General features: G+C 53.6%; 1 protein-coding gene and 1 non-coding gene across 2 annotated transcripts; both read left to right on the top strand.

Moving 5' to 3' along the window:
* The first annotated feature begins 3,146 nt into the window (after window positions 1–3,146).
* On the top strand, window positions 3,147–18,750 carry PTCH2 (patched 2). The gene is given in 23 exon segments (XM_044238091.1): window positions 3,147–3,252; window positions 3,753–3,945; window positions 9,308–9,497; window positions 9,603–9,672; window positions 9,857–9,948; window positions 10,557–10,752; window positions 11,526–11,647; window positions 11,813–11,960; window positions 12,050–12,181; window positions 12,273–12,428; window positions 12,523–12,615; window positions 13,614–13,739; window positions 13,833–13,951; window positions 14,058–14,406; window positions 14,543–14,855; window positions 14,945–15,087; window positions 15,174–15,366; window positions 15,369–15,455; window positions 15,458–15,765; window positions 15,876–16,013; window positions 17,379–17,521; window positions 17,605–17,704; window positions 18,099–18,750. Coding segments are annotated over 23 exon segments (3,771 nt in total). The 5' UTR covers window positions 3,147–3,159; the 3' UTR covers window positions 18,366–18,750.
* A 3,170-nt stretch (window positions 18,751–21,920) lies between these two features.
* On the top strand, window positions 21,921–22,035 carry LOC122901482. The gene has a single exon (XR_006383500.1). It is a non-coding gene; the product is annotated as a U5 spliceosomal RNA (small nuclear RNA).
* The last annotated feature ends 540 nt before the right edge of the window (window positions 22,036–22,575 follow it).

Below are 22,575 nucleotides of genomic sequence, written 5' to 3'. Positions count from 1 at the left end.
GCCAGGGCTCCCTGCTTCCCTCTTCTACATCTCAGGGTTACTGACTTTACCAGGCCCAGATAACAGAAGCCAGCCCAAAACATGAGTGAGAAGCCTGGGAAAATGCCAAGGAAAGAGGGTCTGCCCTCCTAGTTGCTTCCACATGGACTCTACCCTGAAGCCAGGCTGGTCACTTTCCAACACTGTGTGTGTGTGTGTGTTTCACCTCACTTTTCCTGACACTGTTCCTCAGCCACATATATTATCTCATTTAATCCTTATGTCAATGCCAAAGATCATGTGACTTGCCCACGCTCTCATAAGCAGACCTTGAACCAAGTCTTCTCCTTTTGGATTTGGTCATCCTCCCACCGCTCCCATCCAATCCCTCTAACTCCCCTGAGTATCCCAGCTCACAGTGGTTTCCCCTGTGGTCTCTGTGCTCTCCCTTAGGCTATGAACTTCTTAAAAGCAGGTACCCTGCAAATCTCAGAGCTTAGCAAAGGAGTAGACACATAACAGACCTTAAGGGCTATTTGTCTCAATCAGTAATTAGATTTACTCCTTGGCGATAATGAATTAATTAGATTGCTTTTCTCTTTTCTCTTATTCTTTGGAGAACTTCTCTGGTTTGAGTCCAAAACACATTCCCAGATCCAGTGGAAGTGACACTGAAGCAGGCTGTTCCACAGTGAAGCAGACTGCTTATAGAGAGAAAAGAGGGCCGTCTACTCCCCTTCCTGTTCCCTGGGGTCTGTGGCTTCAGCTTGCCCTAGCTGAGTTCAGCTACACTCAGGAAATCACTTTGCTGGGGAAAAGAAAGGTCATCGTGGAGCTTGGAGAAGCCAGAGGGCACTAGGCCCTTGGTTGGAATGGTTAGAACTGCAGACCAGTTTCTCCCACACTGGGTCTTTGGACTTTGGCAAGAAATTTTCCCAGCAGGCAAGCCCTACCCTGGAAGCATCCACAGAAATGCTGGACCTGACCACAGTTATTAGCAATGGTGGGCCTGTGGTAGAAGCAGGGTCCCAAGGCCCGGACGATTAGGAATCCTTCTGCATGGACTTTGTCTTGCAGAGTCCAGTAAGAGGGAAGGAGGTCTCAAGAGCTACTGAGAGCAAAGTCTGTCTGCTTGGATAGCCAGCCATACTCAGCTATGGCCCCAAGAGCAATCCAGGGGCCCTTACAGCTAGTTTAGAGGCGATTTCTATAACCAGAGAATTGCTGAGGGTACACTTCCTTTTTTTTTTCCTAAAGATTTTATTTATTTATTCAATAGAGAGCAGGAGAGACAGGGAAAGAAAGCATAAGCAAGGGGAGCAGCAGAGGGAGAGGGAGAAGCAGGCTCCCCACTGAGCAGGGAACCCCATGGTGGGGTACGGCGTTCAATCCCAGGACCCAGGGATCATGGCCTGAGCCAAAGGCAGACACTTAACCAACTGAGCCACCCAGGCGCCCCTGAGGGTGCACTTTCTTGAATCCTCCTATTCCTCCATCTTCCTCAGAGGCTGAGGTACACTTTCTTTATCCATAACAGGTTAACAGGGAAGAAGAAAGTGCTATGCACATATGCTGCTTTTAATGTTTTAATGTGTAGTTACTAGGCCAAAAGCATCATGCATGAATTAATTCTTCCATAGGCATTTTGCTGTATGAATGGACCAAGGGATGAGACAAACCTGTTAGGTGTTCAACCCCACAGCCTAAAGTTTCCCTTTCCACAAGACGGAGACTCTGGAAATACTGTTAATTGACATGTTCTCAAAAAGCAATTTGGGAATGTGTAGCAAGAGCCATGAAAATGTTCATACTTTTTGACCCAACACCCTCACTTCTGGGAATCTGTCCTAAGGACATTCTCCAAATAATTGATACAAAGACTATGTGGTAACATGAAATGTTAATGAGGTAATGGTAAACAAGTCTGGAGGAACTGACCGAGAAATTGGCCAGAGATAGTAGTAGTTGTGTTAGAGTAATGAATTGATTGGAGATTTTTTTTCTCTTTCCCAAACCTTATATGTTAGAATATTGATTTTACCCTCCTCTGACACTCAGGGTTAATCATTCAGAAACCTGGCAGAAAGAATACTCAGAACAATTTAATAAATGGAATAAAGGAATTATTCCCTGTTTCCAGTCCTTTCCACCCTGGTTTCTGCAACTCTCAGTGACTTACTCAACCATTACTGAGCACCTACTAACTGTCAGTGAGGGAGACAGACTTTCAAATCCATAAATAGTGTGTTACAAGGAGCACAATGAAGGAAGCGCTTGTCAGGAGGGAGGTGTGAATCAAGGAAGACTTCAAGGAAGTGTGAGTGGCTCGGGTTCGTTTTGAGGGTTGTCTTCCAAGACAACAAGGCCACAACATGTCCAAAGGCAGAAACGCCGGGAATAGCATGGTGCTTTTAAGAAAGTACACCTAACTTCCCAGGGCTGGAAGGAACATTGAGTGGATGTGAAGGAATTATGGGAGAGAAGGCTTTAGTTAGATTGTGCAGGGCTCCGTGCTCCAGATGGGCTTTGTGTTTTGGACCGATCATTAGATTTGCATTTTAGAGAGATGACTCTGGCCTCGGTGGAGAGTGGACTGAAAGGGGCAAGAATGGAGGCAGCAAAGAGTGAAGTCTTTGGGTCCTGGCTGGGCCGGCCAGCAGATACCCTTTCTCAGCATTGGCGTCTCCTGGCTTACGCTTGGCCAGCGCCGTGCCTCCCCGGGATCTCCCTCCCCGGGCCCTCCTCCCCCAGGGCCCCGCGGGCGGCGGGGGAAGCGAGGCGTGGGGTGGCCCTGCCTGGGTGGTCTCCTGCCCCGCCCCCACCCGCGGCGCCGTCGCCTAGCAGCGGATCCGGCTGCGCGGCTCCGGGTAATTTGCGGACCCCTCAGCCAATGGGAGGGCGTCGTCCCGGCCCGCTCCCTTTTTCTGGAGCTAAGGACGCCTCCTCCTCACTGCGTTCTCCACCTCTAGCCGCGCGGGGCGTCGCGGGCGGGTTGCTCTGCCTGCACGCGGGACCGACTCCCGCACCCACGCCGCGCTGCGCTCGCCCCCCATCGCAGCACCCCACCTTCACGCACGCCGCGCCTAAGCGGCCCTACTGAGTCCCGACGCGGAGCTCCGCGGTACCTGGGTACCAGGCCAGCTTATGGAGAATCCCAGATAACGCGGGTTGGGGGCGCCCATGCCCCCCACCCCCGCCGGCATGGCTCGGCCGCCGCCACTCCAAGAGCTGCCCCCTGGCTATACACCCCCAGCTCGAGCCACATCACCCCAGGTGAGTGGATGGGAAGCCGGAGGGAGAAAGATTGGGAGCAGATCTAGATTCCCCAGGTTTGCCACTCTGCAAGGTGTAATGTCGCTATAGCGAAGGGTTATAGCGTGTGTGTGTGTGTGTGTGTGTGTTTCTGCGTCTTCTCATCTGGCTGGTGTGTGTGCGTGTGTGTGTGTGTCTGTCTGTCTGTCTGTCTGCATCTTCTCATCTGGCCGGTGAGAGTATGTCAGGTTTTCCCCTCTGTCCACCCGAGAACAGATGTGTGCATATATGTCCTACTCTCAGAAAAGAATCAGGTATGTATTGGGGCGGGAAGATAGGGGAACAAGAAACAGTTATATCTTTTCCACCTTTGGGCCTTGTGTCTGTGTAGGTTCTACCTGTCCTGCATCCCAGAAACCAAGAACCTGGGGCTTGGCAGGGGGTGCACATAAGGAGGAAAGGGGAGGAATTCTTGCACTGTTGCAGTAATGCCTGGCTGACCCTTCTCTTTTCCATCCCAGATCCTAGCTGGGAGCCTGAAGTCTCCACTCTGGCTTCGTGCTTACTTCCAGGGCCTCCTTTTCTCACTGGGCTGCGGGATCCAGAGACACTGTGGCAAAGTGCTCTTCCTGGGCCTGCTGGCCTTTGGAGCCCTGGCACTGGGTCTCCGCGTGGCCATCATTGAGACAGACCTGGAACAGCTCTGGGTGGAAGGTGAGTTGTGGACACTAGTCAGAGCTGCTTGGGTATGGTGACCCCAAGATAAGAACAGGGTGAGGAGCTAGCTACTGAGTTCTCGTGGGCTCTGCCCTGGGTCTGGAGAGGGTACCTGCCTGCCAGAGCCTGGGCGGCTAGGAGCAGTAAATGGACATCTGCAGATGATGGGCCCCTGTGAATAGGTATGCAGAATAGTTATCTGTGAGTTTGTGTGTGTCTGTGTGTGTAGCAGTTATTACCTACTTTTTATGGGTATTTTTTACTGCATGGCAGGATTAGCAAAGGCAACCAAAATCTTTCAGTAGCAAGGAGAGTAAAATACATGCTGGGATATAATATACAACAGAATATATAGTATGATGATTGGAATAAGAGAAGGCAGGGAGAGATCACACCTGACCAGGAGAATCAAGAAAATTAACACCTGGGCTCGGGAAACTGAGTAAATGATCTAGCAGGCCTCCATGCAGAGGTCCCATCCCTGGAGTCCCATGCACTGAGACCTCCTGCAACCACTCAGTAGAAAAAAAGGGGTGCAGGGTCTACACTTTGAGGCAACAGCGAGGTCAGACACAACCACATCCTCACTTCCTGGTGGAAGCATTAGCTAAAAATGATTTCTTATTAATAATTTTGGCATAACTCTCCTTTCCTGGGGCCTTTCCTATACTAGCCTTCAGTAGAGTCAAACTCTCCTCTGTTCTTTCCTGGGAAATTTGCATTGGTGGGTCCCCCCCAGACCTCCCCCAGACCTGGCCAACACCCAAAGGCAGGCCCAGGTTAGAGTCTCACACCCTTGAGTTATTTCAAATGCTGGCAAGCCTGAGGATGCAGAGCAGATGTTTCTTGGAGCCTGCACGCCTGCCTGTTGGGCTCCCACACCCCATCCCCACCCTGCCCCAGAGCTCTGCAGCCTCACAGATACGTACGCACTCTAGGCCAGCCCTGGGGTCCAGAGCAGATGTTTCTCTGTGCCTGCCTGCTGCCTACTCCCAGCCCCGGGACACACATGTGCATACATGCACATACACATACCCCACCCACACCACGGCTGCCTGGGTGGTCCCAGATGACTGTTGGATTTCCTGCCACAATAGAAGCTGTTTCCCCACCACCACCTTCCTCCTCCTTCATTTCCCAGATCTTTCCCATCTAAACACTGCTTGAACTTCCATGTTCCTCATCCTCTCTCCTACACCCTAGCACAGGACAGGCTAGATCCCACCAGATCTTTGCTGCTGTTTGTGGAGGGGTGATGTAAAAGGCTGGTGGCCAATTCCTAGGGCTGCTTCCTTTATTTCAGAACAGTGCTGTGTCCCATATCAGCCAGGACTGGGGTGAGATAAAAGTGATCCTGACCTGATCTCATCTCTGTACATCCGTAGCTAAGGCTTCTCCCAGCAGTGCCCTGGGCAATGAGGGGCTGATCAAGGCGAAGACCAAAGAGTATTCTCTATTCCTGTCCTGTTTTGCGAATACAGAAAGCAAAGAAAGGAGCAGGACACTGGCTATCAGAGTTAGGGTCCCCTCCAGCTTTGCCATGGTGAGAGACAGGCTGTGACTCACCCTTCCTGATCAATTTTAAAGCTAAAAGGCTCAGAGATAGATTGATCTCTAAAATAAAAATATATATAACATTAGATATAAAATATATACAACATTAGACCCTAGTTGGTAGTTACAGGAACAGTGATAGAGATGGCTTGAAATGGGAGCTGTCCCTGTAAACAAGGGACATGTATCTAGAAGGCAGGATGAAACATACGAGTCGGTGGACCCACTATCCGCTCAAAACTGCAAGGCTGAAACCTTGGGAGTCAGGCTCAGTTCTTCTTGCTTACCTAACTGGTTACTAAACCAGCAAATTCCTCTTTCATAACAGACCCCTCCTTTCCACTCTTGTGGCTGTTGTTCTAGTTGAGGCCTTTCTCCAGTCTCTGGTAGTACTCTCCTGATTGTATCATTTAATATGCTTTTGGTCACATGAAAGAGAAAAAAGGAAAGAGGGGCAGAAGGAAAGAAAGAAGAACAGGAAATCCAGTAGTAGACAGTAGAGCCGTTCCTGGATGGTTAATTCAGCCACCTAAAGACATCAGCAAGGACCCAGGTTCTTTCTATCTTTCTCCTAACCCTTCTTCAGCATGTTGGGCTTTTGTCCTGTGGCTTATCACCTCCTTGTCCCAAGTGGCTACTGCAATGATCCCTTTTTGGAAGTGAGGGAGAATTTACCAGAAGCCCTCCCCCCTCCCCCCAGCTGACTTCCCTTTTGGTCACTTGGGCAAGAACTGTGGAGCGGCCGATGCCTAAACCCTTCACTTGGCAAAGGCAGTGGAATTACTGTGATTGACTAATCAGATCTCACCCCCTGAGGCTGGGGAGGGATCTAGCTTCCCCGAATCACTGGGCCTTTCAGACGATGGCCAACAAAATCAAGTCTATTAGAAAAGTGACCCATCTTCTGCAGGACTTGCCTTCTAATCTGCCTCCACACTGCCCTCCTGTGGTGTGTCTAGTTCTGTCCAAGTCGGTCCCCTGCTTAGAGCCCTTCCACGACTTTCTGCAAGGTTCTGGGGAGTCTCCAGAATCAAGTTCAGCCTCCTTAGCACACATTTTAGGCCCTCCAAAACCTAACTCTTGATTTCTGCTCCAGAATTGCCTCTGCCTCACTTAGCAATGTTGAGCCTTTGGCAGTTCCCTAGACCTCCTTGGTCCAGAACATCTTTTCACAACTTCTTCCCTTGGCCAAACCCTGTTCACTCACAGCTGAGCTCCAGAATGTGTTGTTAGGTGATGAAAAAGTCGGGTCATCTCATTCCTCTGCTCAAAACCTACCATGGCTCCCAATGCACTCAGAGAAAGTCTGCATCACTACAGTAGCTTACAGGCCCTAATATGTGAAATTTCTGGACCAAAGATTATGGACATTTCTCAGGGTCTGATATATATTCCAATATTGCTTCCCTCCAAATATCATACCAGCCTATACTCTGATGGTAGGTTAGAGTGCACTCCTGTAAGCCAGCAGTGAGGGCTATCATTATTTTTATTTTTGTTAAATTGATAGATGGTAATTTATTGCTGTTTTAATTCATATTGCCTATAATATAGGATTATATGTATTATCATTGTAGGATTATCTATAAGGTGGGTTCATTTTCCATGCTGGCTAACAACTCAGAGTCTCCCTTTTGTATAGGTACAGAAGTTTTTAACAGACTTGTTGATATTGATGTCTCCTTCCCCTGTTCTCCTCCTTCCCCCCGCCATTCAATCATTTTTACTCCAGTTCTTTCTCATTTTTCTGTCCCACAGTCTCTTTCTCAGCAACCATTAAATAATAATTCCTTATCCCTACTTTGTGCTGGGCAGTTTCCTAAGTACTTTGCCTGCATTGATTCCAATTCTGCCAAGGTAGGCACATTCCCCATTTGACAGATGAGGAAATTGAGGGCAGAGAGACTGGGTCATTTGCCCCAAGCACAGACCAAGTGTTAGAGCCCAGGCTCAAAGCCAGATGTGTCCAGAGCCTTCAGGCTCTCCCTTACACCCACTGTCTCTCCCTGGCCACACAGCACATCCCAGTTCATCTGTCCTCACATCTGTCACCATCATTGTTGTCAGCCAAGGTTTACTTTTTTCTTTGCCTCATTTTTTCTGAATATTCTCTATTTTCTTTGACATTATACTTTATATTTTCAGTGTTCCTTTCTTTTGCTTTTTTGTTTTGTTTTGTTTTAAAGATTTTACTTAATTTTTTGACAGAGAGAGACACAGCAAGAGAGGGAACACAAGCAGGAGGAGAGATAGAGAGGGGGAAGCAGGCTTCCTGCTGAGCAGGGAGCCCAATGCAGGGCTTGATCCTAGGACCCCGGCATCACGACCTGAGCCGAAAGCAGATGCTTAACCAACTGAGCCAACCAGGCTCCCCTTTCTTGCTTTCTTGATAGCTCTTTCTGGTTCATTCCTTCTCCTGTGCACCTCTCTCCTCAGCAAGGTCATTTACTATGAGGAGCTTGTTTCTGTCCCCTCGGGTCCCTCCTTGAGGCAGCTCTGGCCTAAGCCTTGTGAAATAAACACTGTAGTCCAGGCCTGGGGGAGGAGTGGGGAGTCAGAGAAGGAAGAAAATGGGGCATGTGCCTAGCATGGCTTTGGGAGACCATGTCTGTGAGGGAGGGCCAGGAAAGTGGTTTGAATGGGGGAGGTGTGAGCATATGGGTAAGTCTGTGTGCAGGGTGTGCGGCTCTCATGAGTGAGGTGATTCTATGGGTTTGAAAAAGAGACTAGACTGGGGAGCACGACGATCACAGGTGGGGCTGGAGTCTCACAGAAGGTGAACGTATGGGCCCCAGAGGTGACAGGGACCCAACAGGAAGAGGCCCCGGACAGGTGGCAGCAGAACTGAGCCTGAGACCACCCAAGGCCGTAAAGCCTCAGCAGTGGTTTGGCCCTTGCCCTCCTCCAAACGCCAGTCAGGCCATATCCCCTGGCAGCACCGCTGCCCACCCACGCCCCAGGCCCCAGTTATAGAGCATGACTCTGTGGTCAGCCCAGTGCAGGACCAGAGGGGTGCCGAGATCAAGGAGACCGAGGCAGGCCTGGCTCTGGGCCTCCTGTTGCCTGGACAGTGAGATCTGGGATCTGGAACTTTTCTTCCCCTTGGCCCATGTTGGTCCCCATGTCACCTCTGCCAGGTGATCCCGGGTACTTCCTACATGAGAAGCAGTGTGCTGACCCCATCACACTGAAGGCGGTCTGATCGTCCCCCTCATCTGTGCCACCACAGGCCCATTATGACCAGCTGCTCCTATCCCTGTCCTCTTTAGCATAACAATTTGCAAAAAGACGTATTTCTAGAGAGCACTGCCTGAAACCAGCTGACCTGGGAACCAGCCACAGCATTAGGCCTGTTCTTTGAAGAGACCCTCCCAGTGGCAGTCTCCCTGTTGATTCCTTTTGTCCCTCCTTGTCTTCCTCACCAGAGCACAAAGGGGCTAAGTGAGGGCTCCCATGCCGGGATACCTCCCTAACCCCAGCCCTGCCCCAACTCATACTGTCCTCTCATTCTGAAGTACTTTGCCCCACACTGAGCCATTCTGGTTCATGGGGAAATCTTAGACCACACAAGAATTCTACAAGGCCATCCAACTGAGGTCTCTCACTTCCACACCAAGCTCCAGATTTAAGCAGAGCGCCAGGAGTTTGGGGAGTCAGCATGACCATCGAGGAAAAAAACAGGGGCTCCTCTCAGAGCACTCCTCCTCCCTGTCCTGGGAAGCCTCAGCCGACTAGGGTCCCACACCCCCAGAGCTCTGATCCACCGAGGCTCTCTTCCCCCCACTTTCTCTCTATGCTCTGGCAGTGGGCAGCCGGGTGAGCCAAGAGTTGCATTACACCAAGGAGAAGCTGGGGGAGGAGGCTGCCTACACCTCCCAGATGCTGATACAGACCCCACGCCAGGAAGGGGAGAATGTCCTCACACCTGAAGCACTGGACCTCCACCTCCAGGCAGCCCTCACCGCCAGTAAAGTGCAAGTATCACTCTATGGAAAGTGAGTCTGGCTGAGTCCCTGAGCAGCTGGGAGCGAGGCATGTGCGGCCGGGCTGGCGTGGGAATTCCCCTCTTCTGCTGATCTCTTGTGCCTCGGCCATTTCAGGTCCTGGGACTTGAACAAAATCTGCTACAAGTCAGGAATTCCCCTAATTGAAAATGGAATGATTGAGCGGGTGAGTGTCTAGAGCTGTTCTTTGAGCCTGGGTCTGGGCGAACCTTTTCTGCAAGTAGGGGAGGGCTGTGAGAGATGGGGAGGTTAAGAGTTGGGAGGTGGGGGCTTACAGAGGGCATCCTGCAGAGTCTGTGGAGAAAGGAGCCCAGGGATGGGACTGATGTGGCCTGGGGTGTCCGTGGCAGATGATTGAGAAGCTGTTTCCGTGCGTGATCCTCACCCCCCTCGACTGCTTCTGGGAAGGAGCCAAACTCCAAGGGGGCTCTGCCTACTTGCCGTGAGTGCCCTGCTTCAGCGAGCTCGGGACTTCCCCTGCAGAAGAGAGGTGGGGAGGACAGAGGATGCTCGAAACCGTACCAAGGGCCCAAAGCACCTGTGAGGCTCGGGCCTGAGCACAGGCTGCCCCTTGGGTCTCTCCACATCCCCCATCCCCTGGCTTCTGAAGGAAAGGAAGACTGTCTAATTTAGACAAAACAGAAGAAAGAGGAAAAAAAGATCCCCAGAAAGCGACCTTGCCCAGGAGAGTTAGCTAGGTAGGGGCTAAGCTGTTGCCGCAGGCCGGAAAGAAAACCTGTTAGAGGCAGGTGTCCACCAGTGATGTGTTAGAGTCAAAGGTAGCCGGCTTGGGAGGGGACTCTGTGGGGCTTTTCTGGGCCTTTTCCTTGTGTTAAGTTCTGTCCGTCCTCATGTCCATATCAGGGCAGCCACCTGGTGGGCTGGTGTAGCCTGGGAGTTCTGGGAAGCTGAGCACTGCAGACCCTTCCTATGGTGGGGCAGATGCATGAGCCGCTAGGAGGAGAATGGGAGACAGCAGGGGTCCCCAGCAGCCTTTTGGAGGGTGGGAATTGATTCTTTACCCCCACCAACCACGGGCTCTCCCCTCAGTGGCCGCCCTGACATCCAGTGGACCAACCTAGACCCAGAGCAGCTGCTGGAGGAACTGGGCCCCTTTGCCTCCCTCGAGGGCTTCCGGGAGCTGCTAGACAAGGCACAGGTGGGCCAGGCCTATGTGGGGCGTCCCTGCCTGCACCCTGATGACCTCCACTGCCCACCTAGTGCCCCTAACCATCACAGCAAGCAGGTGGGTGCCAGCCGGGTCTGCCAGCTGGAGAAAGGCTATTTTCCTTCCCTTTCCCCTCCTCAGATGTTCCTCTCCTCTGGGAGAGAGCAAACTGTGCTCTGTGCTCTGCCTTCCATTCCCTAGACATTGTCACCCTGCCCCTACTGCGCCAAATACCTAGGCTCTCTCTTTCCCATTCAGTTCTTCTAAGGAACCCTCACGCGGGGCGCCTGGGTGGCTCTGCCTTCAGCTCAGGTCATTCATCTCAGGGTCCTGGGATCCAGCCCTGTATCAGCAGGGAGCCTGCTTGCCCTCTCTCTCTCTGCCTGCCTCTCTGCCTGCTTGTGATCTCTGTCAAATAAATAAATAAAATCTTAAATTTAAAAAAAAGGAACCCTCAGGTGATATATGAACCCCTTTGTGCTTTTCTAAGGCCAGAGACACCAGACTTTATCCAAACAGACCTGTACAGAGAAACAGGGCAAACCAGCTAAGCACAAGTGTCATACCTAGTTTCCTGAGTGTCTCTGTAGCCCTGTGAATGTTAACCTTTTCCCAAAACCCACCAGAGTTACTCCAGCTCTTCCCAGAAGCCTATTTCCAGGCCTCTGCTTCCTCTAGTGGGCTCCTCTCTGCAGGACAATAGCTGTTCACTTTCAGGGTGGGCGAGAGGCTCTGGAGAATAGCTGTCTCCATTGCAGGCAACGGAGCCCCATGGCGGGCCTGGTTCCTGGAGGTACGAGCCCAGGGGCCCTCAGTTACCCACGACCAAGGCCTCTCCTGTCCCTGTCTAGGCTCCCAAGGTGGCTCAGGAGCTGAGTGGGGGCTGCCACGGCTTTTCCCACAAGTTCATGCACTGGCAGGAGGAATTGCTGCTGGGGGGCATCGCCAGAGACCCCCAAGGACAGCTGCTGAGGTAAGGCCCCCCTGGGGCTGGCAAGGGGATCCCAGGCATGGGAATCCACACTCTGATTCCCAGCAGCTCCAGCAGAACCCCGCCCCCATTCAGCCCCCCGCTGGGTGCTCCAGCCCACTCTGACCCCTGACTCTCCTCCACTACCATCCCCCCCACCCCCGCCAGGGCAGAGGCCCTGCAGAGCACCTTCCTGCTCATGAGTCCCCGCCAGCTGTACGAGCACTTCCGAGGCGACTACCAGACGCACGACATCGGCTGGAGCGAGGAGCAGGCCGGCACGGTGCTGCAGGCCTGGCAGCGGCGCTTCGTGCAGGTGCGGGTGTAGCCGGGCTGGGGGGGGGGGGCGGGGCCCTGAGGCTACGCCCTCCTCCCCTCCCCCTCACCTCCGCCCTGTCCTCCCAGCTGGCTCAGGAGGCCCTGCCTCAGAATTCATCCCAGCAGATCCACGCCTTCTCCTCCACCACCCTGGATGACATCCTGCACGCTTTCTCTGAAGTCAGTGCTGTCCGCGTGGTGGGAGGCTATCTACTCATGGTGGGTCCCGCTCCTGGCACCTCACCCCAACCTCCACCCGGTGCTCCCCCCGGGGAGCTGCCATCCAAGCCTGTGCCTTCTCTCCCCACAGCTAGCCTATGCCTGTGTGACAATGCTGCGCTGGGACTGTGCCCAGTCCCAGGGTGCAGTGGGCCTTGCAGGGGTGCTGCTGGTAGCCCTGGCAGTGGCCTCGGGCCTTGGGCTCTGCGCCCTGCTCGGCATCACCTTCAATGCTGCCACTACCCAGGTATACCAGGACTCCCACGCAGGCGTCGGGGGCAGTGGTTGTCTCTGTCCAGGCTACTCAGTTCCTCCAGCTACCCACCCCTGTGCCCCTCCAGGTACTGCCCTTCTTGGCACTGGGCATCGGTGTGGATGACATATTCCTGCTGGCACATGCCTTCACAGAGGCTCCCCCTGGCACCCCTCTCCAGGTGAGGCCTCATCCACCAGTCCAGGCTGGTCTGAAGCAGCTCAGCATAGGGTAAGAGCCTCTTGGCTAGGATACCTGGGTGGCTCAGTTGGTTAAGCATACGACTCGATTTCGGCTCAGGTCATGATCTCAGGGCCCTGGGATACAGCCCTGTATTGGGCTCTGTGCTCTGTGGGGTCCCTGCTTGAGACTCTCTCCTTCTCCCTCTCTCTGCCCCTCCCCCTGCTCATGTTTGTTCATACTCTCATTCTCTCAAATGAATCTTTTTTTTTTTTTTAATTATTTATTTATTTATTTGACAGAGAGAGATCACAAGTAGGCAGAGAGGCAGGCAGAGAGAGAGAGGAAAGCAGGCTCTCCGCTCAGCAGAGAGCCCGATGCGGGACTCGATCCCAGGACCCTGGGATCATGACCTGAGCCGAAGGCAACGGCTTAACCCACTGAGCCACCCAGGCGCCCCTTTTTTTTTTTTTTTTAAGATTTTATTTATTTATTTGACAGAAACAGATCACAAGTAGGCAGAGAGGCAGGCACAGGGAGAAAAGGAGAGGCAGGCTCCCCACTGAGCAGAGAGCCTGATGTGGGGCTCGATCCCAGGACCCTGGGATCATGACCTGACCCAAAGGCAGAGGCTTAACCCACTGAGCCACCCAGGTGCCCCTCAAATAAATCTTTAAAAAAAAAAAAAAAAGCCTCTTGGTTTAGGCAAACTTAGGCTGGTAATCAACCTGTCTGTGCCTCAGTTTCCACATCTGTAAACAGGGGTGACAGTAGGGCTTTTGTGCTGTGAGGGTGTTGTGAGGACTGGTAAGAACTCTGGCTGAGCTGTTAGAACAGTGTGTGTGACGCGTGTGTGGTATGAACAGGTATGTGACGTGTGTGTGGCGCTCTGTAAGTGTGAGCTCCGTGTGGTTACGGTCCCCCCTCCTCCATCCCAAGCTCCCAAGCCTCCCCTTCGCTCTGCCTTGAGGACCCATGACTCCTCCCCTGTCCTGGCAGGAGCGCACAGGCGAGTGTCTGCAGCGCACCGGGACCAGCGTTGCGCTCACATCCATCAACCACATGGTTGCCTTCTTCATGGCCGCCCTCGTTCCCATCCCTGCACTGCGGGCCTTCTCCTTGCAGGTGAGGCCTCAGGAAAGGGCCCAGGTTCCAGGTGAGCATGAATCCAGGGGCCTCCTTCATCCAGCCTTTGTGCCCCTCCTGTCTGTCCCCCAGGCGGCCATAGTGGTCGGCTGCAACTTTGCAGCTGTGATGCTTGTCTTCCCGGCGGTCCTCAGCCTGGACCTGCACCGGCGCCACTGCCAGCGCCTTGATGTGCTCTGCTGCTTCTCTAGGTACTGTCCCCACGTCTCCCGCCCCATCAGCCCTCACCTCCGTGGTCCCGTCCCATCTTGCCAGCATTCCCACAGACCTATCATCCCCATTCTCTGCCTCCTGCAGCCCCTGCTCAGCTCGGGTGATCCAGATCCTGCCCCAGGAACTCGGGGACAGGACGGTCCCTGTGGGCATTGCCCACCTGACGGCCACAGTTCAAGCCTTCACCCACTGTGAAGCCAGCAGCCAGCATGTGGTCACCATCCTGCCACCCCGCGCCCACTTGGTGCCCCCACCTTCTGACCCACTGGGCTCTGAGCTCTTCATCCCGGGAGGGTCCACGCGGGACCTCCTAGGCCAAGAGGAGGGGCCCAGGCAAAAGGCAGCCTGCAGCTCCCTGCCCTGTGCCCGCTGGAACCTTGCCCATTTCGCCCGCTATCGGTTCGCACCCTTGCTGCTCCAGTCGCACAGCAAGGTGAGACCCTAGGCCTGGAGAAGGCGGGGTGAGCCAGGGCCAGGGCTTCAGTGCATCTGAGCCCCAAGAAGGGCCAAGGGCCAAGCCCCCCGCCTGAGCCTCCGTGGGCCTCCAGCTTAGCTGCCGTTCCCCACAGGCCGTGGTGCTGGCGCTCTTTGGGGGTCTCCTGGGCCTGAGCCTCTACGGAGCCACGCTGGTGCAGGACGGGCTGGCCCTGACGGATGTGGTGCCTCGGGGCACCAAGGAGCATGCCTTCCTGAGCGCCCAGCTCAGGTACTTCTCCCTCTACGAGGTGGCCCTGGTGACACAGGGTGGCTTTGACTACGCCCACTCCCAACGCGCCCTCTTTGATCTGCACCAGCGCTTCAGCTCTCTCAAGGCTGTGCTGCCCCCCCCAGCCGCCCGGGCGCCCCGCACCTGGCTGCACTATTACCGGAACTGGCTGCAGGGTGAGAGGCAAGACGGCCGGCCGGGAGGGCTGCTGCAGGCCGGAGCCCCTGCGGCCACAGCCTGACGCCCCTCCCTCGTCCGCCCCCAGGAATCCAGGCTGCCTTTGACCAGGACTGGGCTTCCGGGCGCATTAGCCGCCACTCGTGCCGCAACGGCTCTGAGGATGGAGCGCTGGCCTACAAGCTGCTCATCCAGACCGGGGATGCCCGGGAGCCCCTGGATTTCAGCCAGGTTGGAAGGGGGGCCAGAAGGGTCGGGACGCAAAGAGGGGCCCTAGGCCTCGTGGGCCAGACTGTCAGCCCTCTCCACCTCTGCAGCTGACCACGAGGAAGCTAGTGGATAAGGACGGGCTGATTCCACCTGAGCTCTTCTATGTGGGGCTGACCATGTGGGTAAGCAGTGACCCGCTGGGCCTGGCAGCCTCACAGGCCAACTTCTACCCCCCACCTCCCGAGTGGCTGCACGACAAGTATGACACCACCGGGGAGAACCTTCGCAGTGAGTCCGGGGGATGTGGGGGGGAGGTCGGGAGCCCAGCAGGGGCCTCAGCCTGGGTCCACACAGGCCCTACCCACTGCTCCCCCTGCTCACAGCTCCCCCCTTCCCTGCCACCCCCTACCATCTGCAGTCCCGGCAGCCCAGCCCCTGGAATTTGCCCAGTTCCCCTTCCTACTGCGTGGCCTCCAGAAGACCTCGGACTTCGTGGAGGCCATCGAGGGGGCCCGGGCAGCGTGCGCCGAGGCAGGCCGGGCCGGGGTGCGCGCCTACCCCAGCGGCTCCCCCTTCCTCTTCTGGGAGCAGTATCTGGGCCTGCGGCGCTCCTTCCTGCTGGCTGTCTGCATCCTGCTGGTATGCACCTTCCTCGTCTGTGCCCTGCTGCTGCTCAACCCCTGGACGGCGGGCCTCATAGTGAGTCCTCGTGGGGCTGAGGCCACAGACACCCCTGGCTCCCCACCCCTGCCCCGCCCTGCCCATCATCCCTTCACCCCGGAGCCCTGGGTGAGCCCTGCCTTCCCCAGGTACTGGTCCTGGCGATGATGACTGTGGAGCTCTTTGGCATCATGGGTTTCCTGGGCATCAAACTGAGTGCCATCCCCGTGGTGATCCTTGTGGCCTCTGTAGGCATTGGTGTTGAGTTCACGGTCCACGTGGCTCTGGTGAGCACAGGCACTGGGGGAGGGGTGGACCCGCTGCTTCAGTGGTCAACAAATATTTATCAAGCTCCCACTATGTGCTAGTCACTACCTAAGAATTGGTTTCAAGTTCCTGTTCGGGCACCCCCTCTCAAAAAAGAATTGGGGATATAGGGGCACCTGGCTGGCTCAGTTGGTAGAGCATATGACTCTTGATCTCGGGGACATGAGTTTGAGCCCCACATTGGGTATAGAGATTGCATAAATAAAAAAACTTAACAAAAAGAATTGGGGATATAATAGCAATCCAGGCAGGCTGGGGTTTTTTTGTTTCGTTTTTTACGATTTTATTTATTTATTTGACAGAGAGTGCATAAACAGGGGGAATGGCAGGCAAAGGGAGAGGGAGAAGCAGGCTCCTCACGGAGGAGGGAGCCCCATATGGGGCTTGATCCCAGACTGAGCCACCGGGTGCCCACAGACAGGCTTTGCCTTCAAGGAGCTTATATCCTTTAGTGTAGAGATAAACAATAAACACATGAACAAATAAATAAGCAGCCATTTCAGCAGAGGGGAGGGGACAAGGCCTTGACCAACATGGGGACAGAATATAAGTTGAGAAAACGGGAACCAGTAATTTTTTGGATGGTTTTACTGTGAAGGGATCAGAGAAATGAGATGGTAGCTGGATGGCAACATGGGTACAGAGGCTGAGACGGAGAGGCTCGGCCCCTCCCACAGCTTGGTGTTCTCTGGCTCAGGAGGAGTGGGAGGGGGGCGGGGGCCCCAGACCCGCAGGCAGCACCAACACAAACCTGGCTGGACCCCGCAGACAGCTCCCTTCCTTTTCCAAGAGCCCTGTTCTTCTCCTTACAAGAAGGATAGATACTCCTTGGAAGTGGGGAAAGCCAGCGTGCAGAGAAGTACAAAGGAAGAATTAGAAATCCTCTGAAATCCCATCCCAACAAGTAACTGTGAGCACTTTGATGTCCATCCTGCTGGACTTCTGGACCTGGATCAGCAGACTTTTTGTGTAAAGAGCCAGACAGTAGATATCTTAGGAGGGCAGGTCACAGAGTGTCCCTTGGGATCCTACCATTGTACTGTAGCCCCGGAGCAGCCACAGACAATAATATGTACGTGGATGGGTGTGGCTGCATTTCAGCTAAGCTTTATTTACAAAAACAGGTGACAGGCTTTGTTTGCCAACTCTTCTAGACTTCTGCGGTGTCTCACCGACGACGGGTATAGTGTTCCCTAAATAGACTCAGGCATACTTCCTGGACAGTTCGAAGCTCAGTTTACCTGACGTGTGAGCCCTGGGGACAGATGAGAAGTTGGGGGCATGGCTGGCCAAGGAGCAGCTACAGGGCCTGTCTGTCCCCACAGGGCTTCCTGACCACCCAGGGGAGCCGGAACCTGCGGGCTGCCTGTGCCCTGGAGCACACCTTGGCTCCAGTGACCGATGGGGCTGTCTCCACGTTGCTGGGTCTGCTCATGCTTGCTGGTTCCAACTTTGACTTCATCATAAGGTAGGGGAGGGCTGGGGCGGGGAAGTGCAGCCTGCCTGCGTTGGCCACAGGGGCTACCCAGGCTGACCACCTGCCCCACGCAGGTACTTTTTCGTGGTGCTAACAGTGCTCACACTCCTGGGTCTCCTCCATGGGCTCGTGCTGCTGCCTGTGCTGCTCTCCATCCTGGGCCCCCCACCAGAGGTGACCATACCCTCCCCCTGCTCCCAGCCCAGGGCTTGGGGTGACAAGCAAGGGAAGAGTCAGAGTCAGTTGCCCAAAGACAGGACTCAATTCACAGGGACCCTCCCCATGAGGTCAGCTGAGGCTGGCAGCCTCTCCCTTTGCCCAAACTCCATGTCCCTGCCCCTCAGCTTTCCTGGCTTCTTCATGGGACGCCCCTTAGCGTCTAGGGTCCAGAGCAAGGTGCGGGGTTTGTCCTAGAGCTTCACATCCTGTCCCTTGTCGGCTCTTTTATCCTTCTAGAAGCCAACAAGGGCCACAGCTTCCCAACAATCCTGGTGATCCACCAGGGAGCTGCTGTAGGGGATTGACATCCTGGGAGCCTTGGGCTCACTGGGACCGATGTCTCCTCCAGGTGGTACAGATGTACAAGGAGAGCCCAGAGGTCCTCAGCCCCCCAGCTCCACGAGAAGGAGGGCTCAGCTGGGGGTTGTCCCCCACCCTTCCCCAGAGCTTTGCCAGAGTGACTACCTCCATGACAGTGGCCCTCCACCCACCCCCACTGCCTGGTGCCTACATCCATCCAGCCTCTGATGAGCCCACTTGGTCCCCTGTTGCCACACCAGCTGCCAGCGGCTCCAGCAACCTCAGTTCTAGGGGACCATGTCCAGCCACTGGATGAAAGAGTGCCTGAAGCAAGGAGACCCTGCTTTGGCCACATGAGGTCACCAGGAAGCAATGCGGGGGGGTGCGGGGGTCGTTACTAAATGCAGAAAGCTGCCTGGAGAACCCCGTTGCTGCTTTCTCTCTTCATCCCCTCCCCTGCCCCAGCGGTCATGGATCTCCCTGCTGTCCTATGAAACCAGCAGCCTCTGGGCTCAGAGCAGCCTCGACACCGGGCTGTGTGTGTGGGCGCCTGTCCGGATGGGGGAGAGGCCAGTAATTCAGGCTGCCGCCAGGCCCTCTTCTCCCCCCACCCCCACACCCCTGTGCTACTGGCCCCTAGCAGACCAAGACGGAGGGGTCCTCTAGCACCCTTTGCGAGGCCTGGGCCCCCCATGCTTGGCAGCTGCCCACATCCTACCACATAAATTATTTATATGAAGATGTTTATTTTTGTAGTTTGTATAGATGTTAGCTACGCTGAAAGTTTTATTTTTAAAGAGTGAAATATATTCTATATGAACTCCTCTCAAACGACTTTGGCGCTTTTCTTTTGAACAAATGGGAGTTTGCAAGTATAGGGGTGTCCTAGTCTGAGTTCCTGGGGCTACTCTAATCCTGGGAGGGAAGGGCCGCAGGTGCTAAATTTTTGTAACATAATTTGGGTCCATTTATTCACCTGGCAAGTAATGATGATCAGCAAACGTACGCTGGTCGTATAGTTGGCAACAGGACCTGAGTTAAGTGCTCAGTGTGCGAAAAAATACAAAGGTTTTTGATGTCAAATTCTACGCGGTGTGGCTTTCAGGCCAGCCGGGTCCAGCCCCGCACACCTCTCCGGCGCAGTGCCCACCCGGCTGGTTCAGCGGCGTGCGGGGCGCAGGCGGAGGTGGAAGGTGAAGAGGAAGCCGATAGGGAGAGGAGTCGGCTGATGCAGAGGAGGAACAGCAGGGTCTCGGGAGAAGTTTCAGGAGCTTTATGCCTAAACCTAAGGCAAGAGGCCTCTGCAAGCCAGCAGTCTGGTGCCCCAGAGACATCTCTGGCCAGCCAGCCAGGAGACTGAGTGGAAGAACTGTCCAGAAACAGATTCTGCAACCTGCCGATGAGGTGCTGTATTTAAGCTGATGGTGCTGTGATGTCACATAGCCCCGTCATACAGAGCCTGGAAGATTCTGGCCACACCACAGGGCTAGAATCGAGCACCTCACCCTAGGAGATGGGGGAGGCCTTTTATGGCCCTTTCCCAACTATTCCAGGGCTCAGTCTCCAGAGACAAAGATCCAGCCTGGGTTCCAGCCAGCCACTCACCAGGAACAATCCCACCTTAAGAGCACTGCCTTCTCATATCCCACCATTAGGCTAAAGTCCAGAAAATCACATTCCAACTAAATGCAAAATTAATTAGTTAAATGCATAAACAAAATTACAGCAGTTGAATCAACACTAAAATGCCCAGGGGTGCCTGGGTGGCTCAGTGGGTTAAGCCTCTGCCTTCAGCTCAGGTCACAGTCCTTGAGTCCTGGGATCTAACTCCTGCATCGGGCTCCCTGCTCAGTGGGGAGCCTGCTTCTGCCACTCCCCCTGCTTGTGCGTGTGCTCTCCCTCTCCCTGTGTCAAATAAAACCTTTTTAAAAAAACACTAAAGTGCAGGAAGCCCAGGTGGTTCAGTCCATTGAGCCGTGGCCCTCCACTCAGGTCATGATCCCAGGATCCAGTTCCTCATCAGGCTCCCCGCTCAGCGAAGAGCCTGCTTCTCTCTCTGCCTCAGCCTGCCACTCTGCCTGCTCGTGCTCTCTCTTTCTCTCTCTCTGACAAATAAATAAATAAAATCTTTTTTAAAAAACCCAAATACTAAAATGCCTAAAAAGATCTAAAAAGGGGGCACCTGGGTGGCTCACTGGGTTAAAGCCTTCGGCTCAGGTCGTGATCCCAGGATCCGGGGATCAAGTCCCACGTTGGGCTCTCTGCACAGCAGGAAGCCTGCTTCCTCCTCTCTGCCTGACTCTCTACCTACTTGTGATCTCTGTCTGTCAAATAAATAAAATCTTAAAAAAAAATATATATATATCTAAAAGGAGGGGCACCTGGGTGGCTCAGTGGGTTAAAGCCTCTGCCTTCGGCTCAGGTCATGATCCCAGGGTTCTGGGATTGAGCCCCACCTTGGGCTCTCTGCTCAGCGGGGAGCCTACTTCCTCCTCTTTCTCTGCCTGTCTCCCTGCCTACTTGTGATCTCTGTCTGTCAAATAAATAAATAAAATCTTTAAAAAAAATTTGTAAAAAAAAAAAAAAAAGAAAAGATTTAAAAGGAGTGAATAGTTGGCTTTGAACCTAAAGTGGTGCAAGGGATGGAGGCTGGATTTCAGTCTGGTCATGTTTGGGTCACTATGGAGGGGCCTTTGGGTGGAGCAGGAGAGCTCACTGAGCTCAAATAATATAAAATATGTCAGCTTACCATGCTGCTTACAAGCAGAGCGGTCTAGAAAAGCTAGCTACCATCACTGTGTTTCTGTGTCTTCATCTATGAAATGGGAAGATTAGAGCCCATCCTGTAGGGTGCGATTTTTCCCCCCTCAGGATTTTCAGTGAAATCACTTATGTAAGAAATAACCTGGTATCTCATAAGTCTTCTCTAGTTTTGTAGTTTGTATAGATATTAGCAGTGCTGAAAGTTTTTGCTCTGGAAAGTTATGCTCAGGGCAGCCCACCGGCGTGCCACCTCCAAGGACTCGGTCCTCTGACTTCAGTACTCTTCCATGGCTCCCCATCACAGACAAGATGAAATCCAAGCCCCTTCCAGGTGCAGCTTGCTCTAGCCTCTGCCATCACTCCAGCTCTCTCCCAGACAGTGCCTAATCAGAATCTCACCCTCATTCAGACACACTACACCCTGAATTACTTTCGGTGTGCATCTCCTATAATTTCACATAGGCGGTTCCTTCTGCTAAGAACACTTTTCCTCCTTGGTGGAACCATCTTTTAATAAATTGGATGCCATCTCTTGCAGGAGGGGTAGTGATGTGCCTCCACAGAGGGCCTGAATGTCGTTGCTTTACTGTTTCCAGTTCTGCCCATTACGGGGGGGTGGGGGTTTGCAGGAGGAGCGGGAGTGGGGGGAGGTGTAGGGTGTCCCTGGTATGCAATGATAAGCATCTAAACAACTGGGGCAAACGGCCCCAATCTCGGTATAAGGCTCGACACCGGCCGGCACCAGCGGGAAACACCCTTATCTCTCTGGGCAAACGGGGCGCGAGTTCCCGTGCAGACCACAGAGAAAAGAGGAAGAGCTACAGCCCGGGGGTCCCCCTGGCGCCTCCCCGCCGCGACAGCTGGTGTCTCCCACCAGCCCGGAGCCGCCTTGATTTGCATACCCATGGTGCACCACGAAAAGACAGTTCCACGATGCTTGAGTTCCAACCCCACGGAGATTTTGCACCGTTTAAGGACATACCGCCTATTAGAAATACACGATGCGTACAAATTTCAGGCAGGGAGCACGAACCGTGTAGCCACCGAATCACCATAACTGTGCTAAGAGCTGTCTTGTTCTAGGAGGTTTCAACAGAGAAGCGGACATTTACTCTGGTTTCTCTTCAGATCGCATAAATCTTTCGCCTTTTACTAAAGATTTCCGTGGAGAGGAACAATTCTGAGTTTTGACTCAATTTTTTGAGGTCTCACTTAGTGAGACTTGTGTTTTCAGTGTGCAAAAATAAGAACGTATGTTTTTTGACTTACTGAGCCACCCAGGCGCCCCTCCTCCCAATATTTTTTCCTTGAGATACAACAGCAAGGGGAAAGCACAGTCCTGTCTCCCATCAGACTCCGTAGTTGTTTCCTCCCCAGTCTGGTATGACTTTTTTCATGCTGAACTTTCACATCCAAATCAATCTAGGAAGGTTTTTCGTGCTGAAGATAGCAGATTCCTTACTATAAAGAAGGGGCTTAATTTACTTAATTTTTCCAGTGCACCAAGCACTGGGGGGAAAAATGGGTAAGTAATATAACAATCTTAGTGATAAGTGCCATACAGAAGCATTATGAGAGGATGGAGAAGGCTCGGCACCAAATGTGTCCTCAGATTTTAGACCCAAGTCCGCCCACCTATCTGCATCTTCTTGCCCAAGCTCATTTGATTTTCTGGCTTTAAATGGACACCATCTCATAGCTGGTGACTGTCCACAAATTTACAGCCATCAGTAGGTCCCATTGATGACTATATTGAAATGTTT

The sequence above is a fragment of the Neovison vison genome, chromosome 2, assembly GCF_020171115.1.
Source record: "Neovison vison isolate M4711 chromosome 2, ASM_NN_V1, whole genome shotgun sequence".
Taxonomy (NCBI): Eukaryota; Metazoa; Chordata; class Mammalia; order Carnivora; family Mustelidae; genus Neogale; species Neogale vison.
The sequence above is the reverse complement of the archived record's forward strand: the minus strand, read 5'-3'. Positions and strand labels throughout refer to the sequence as shown.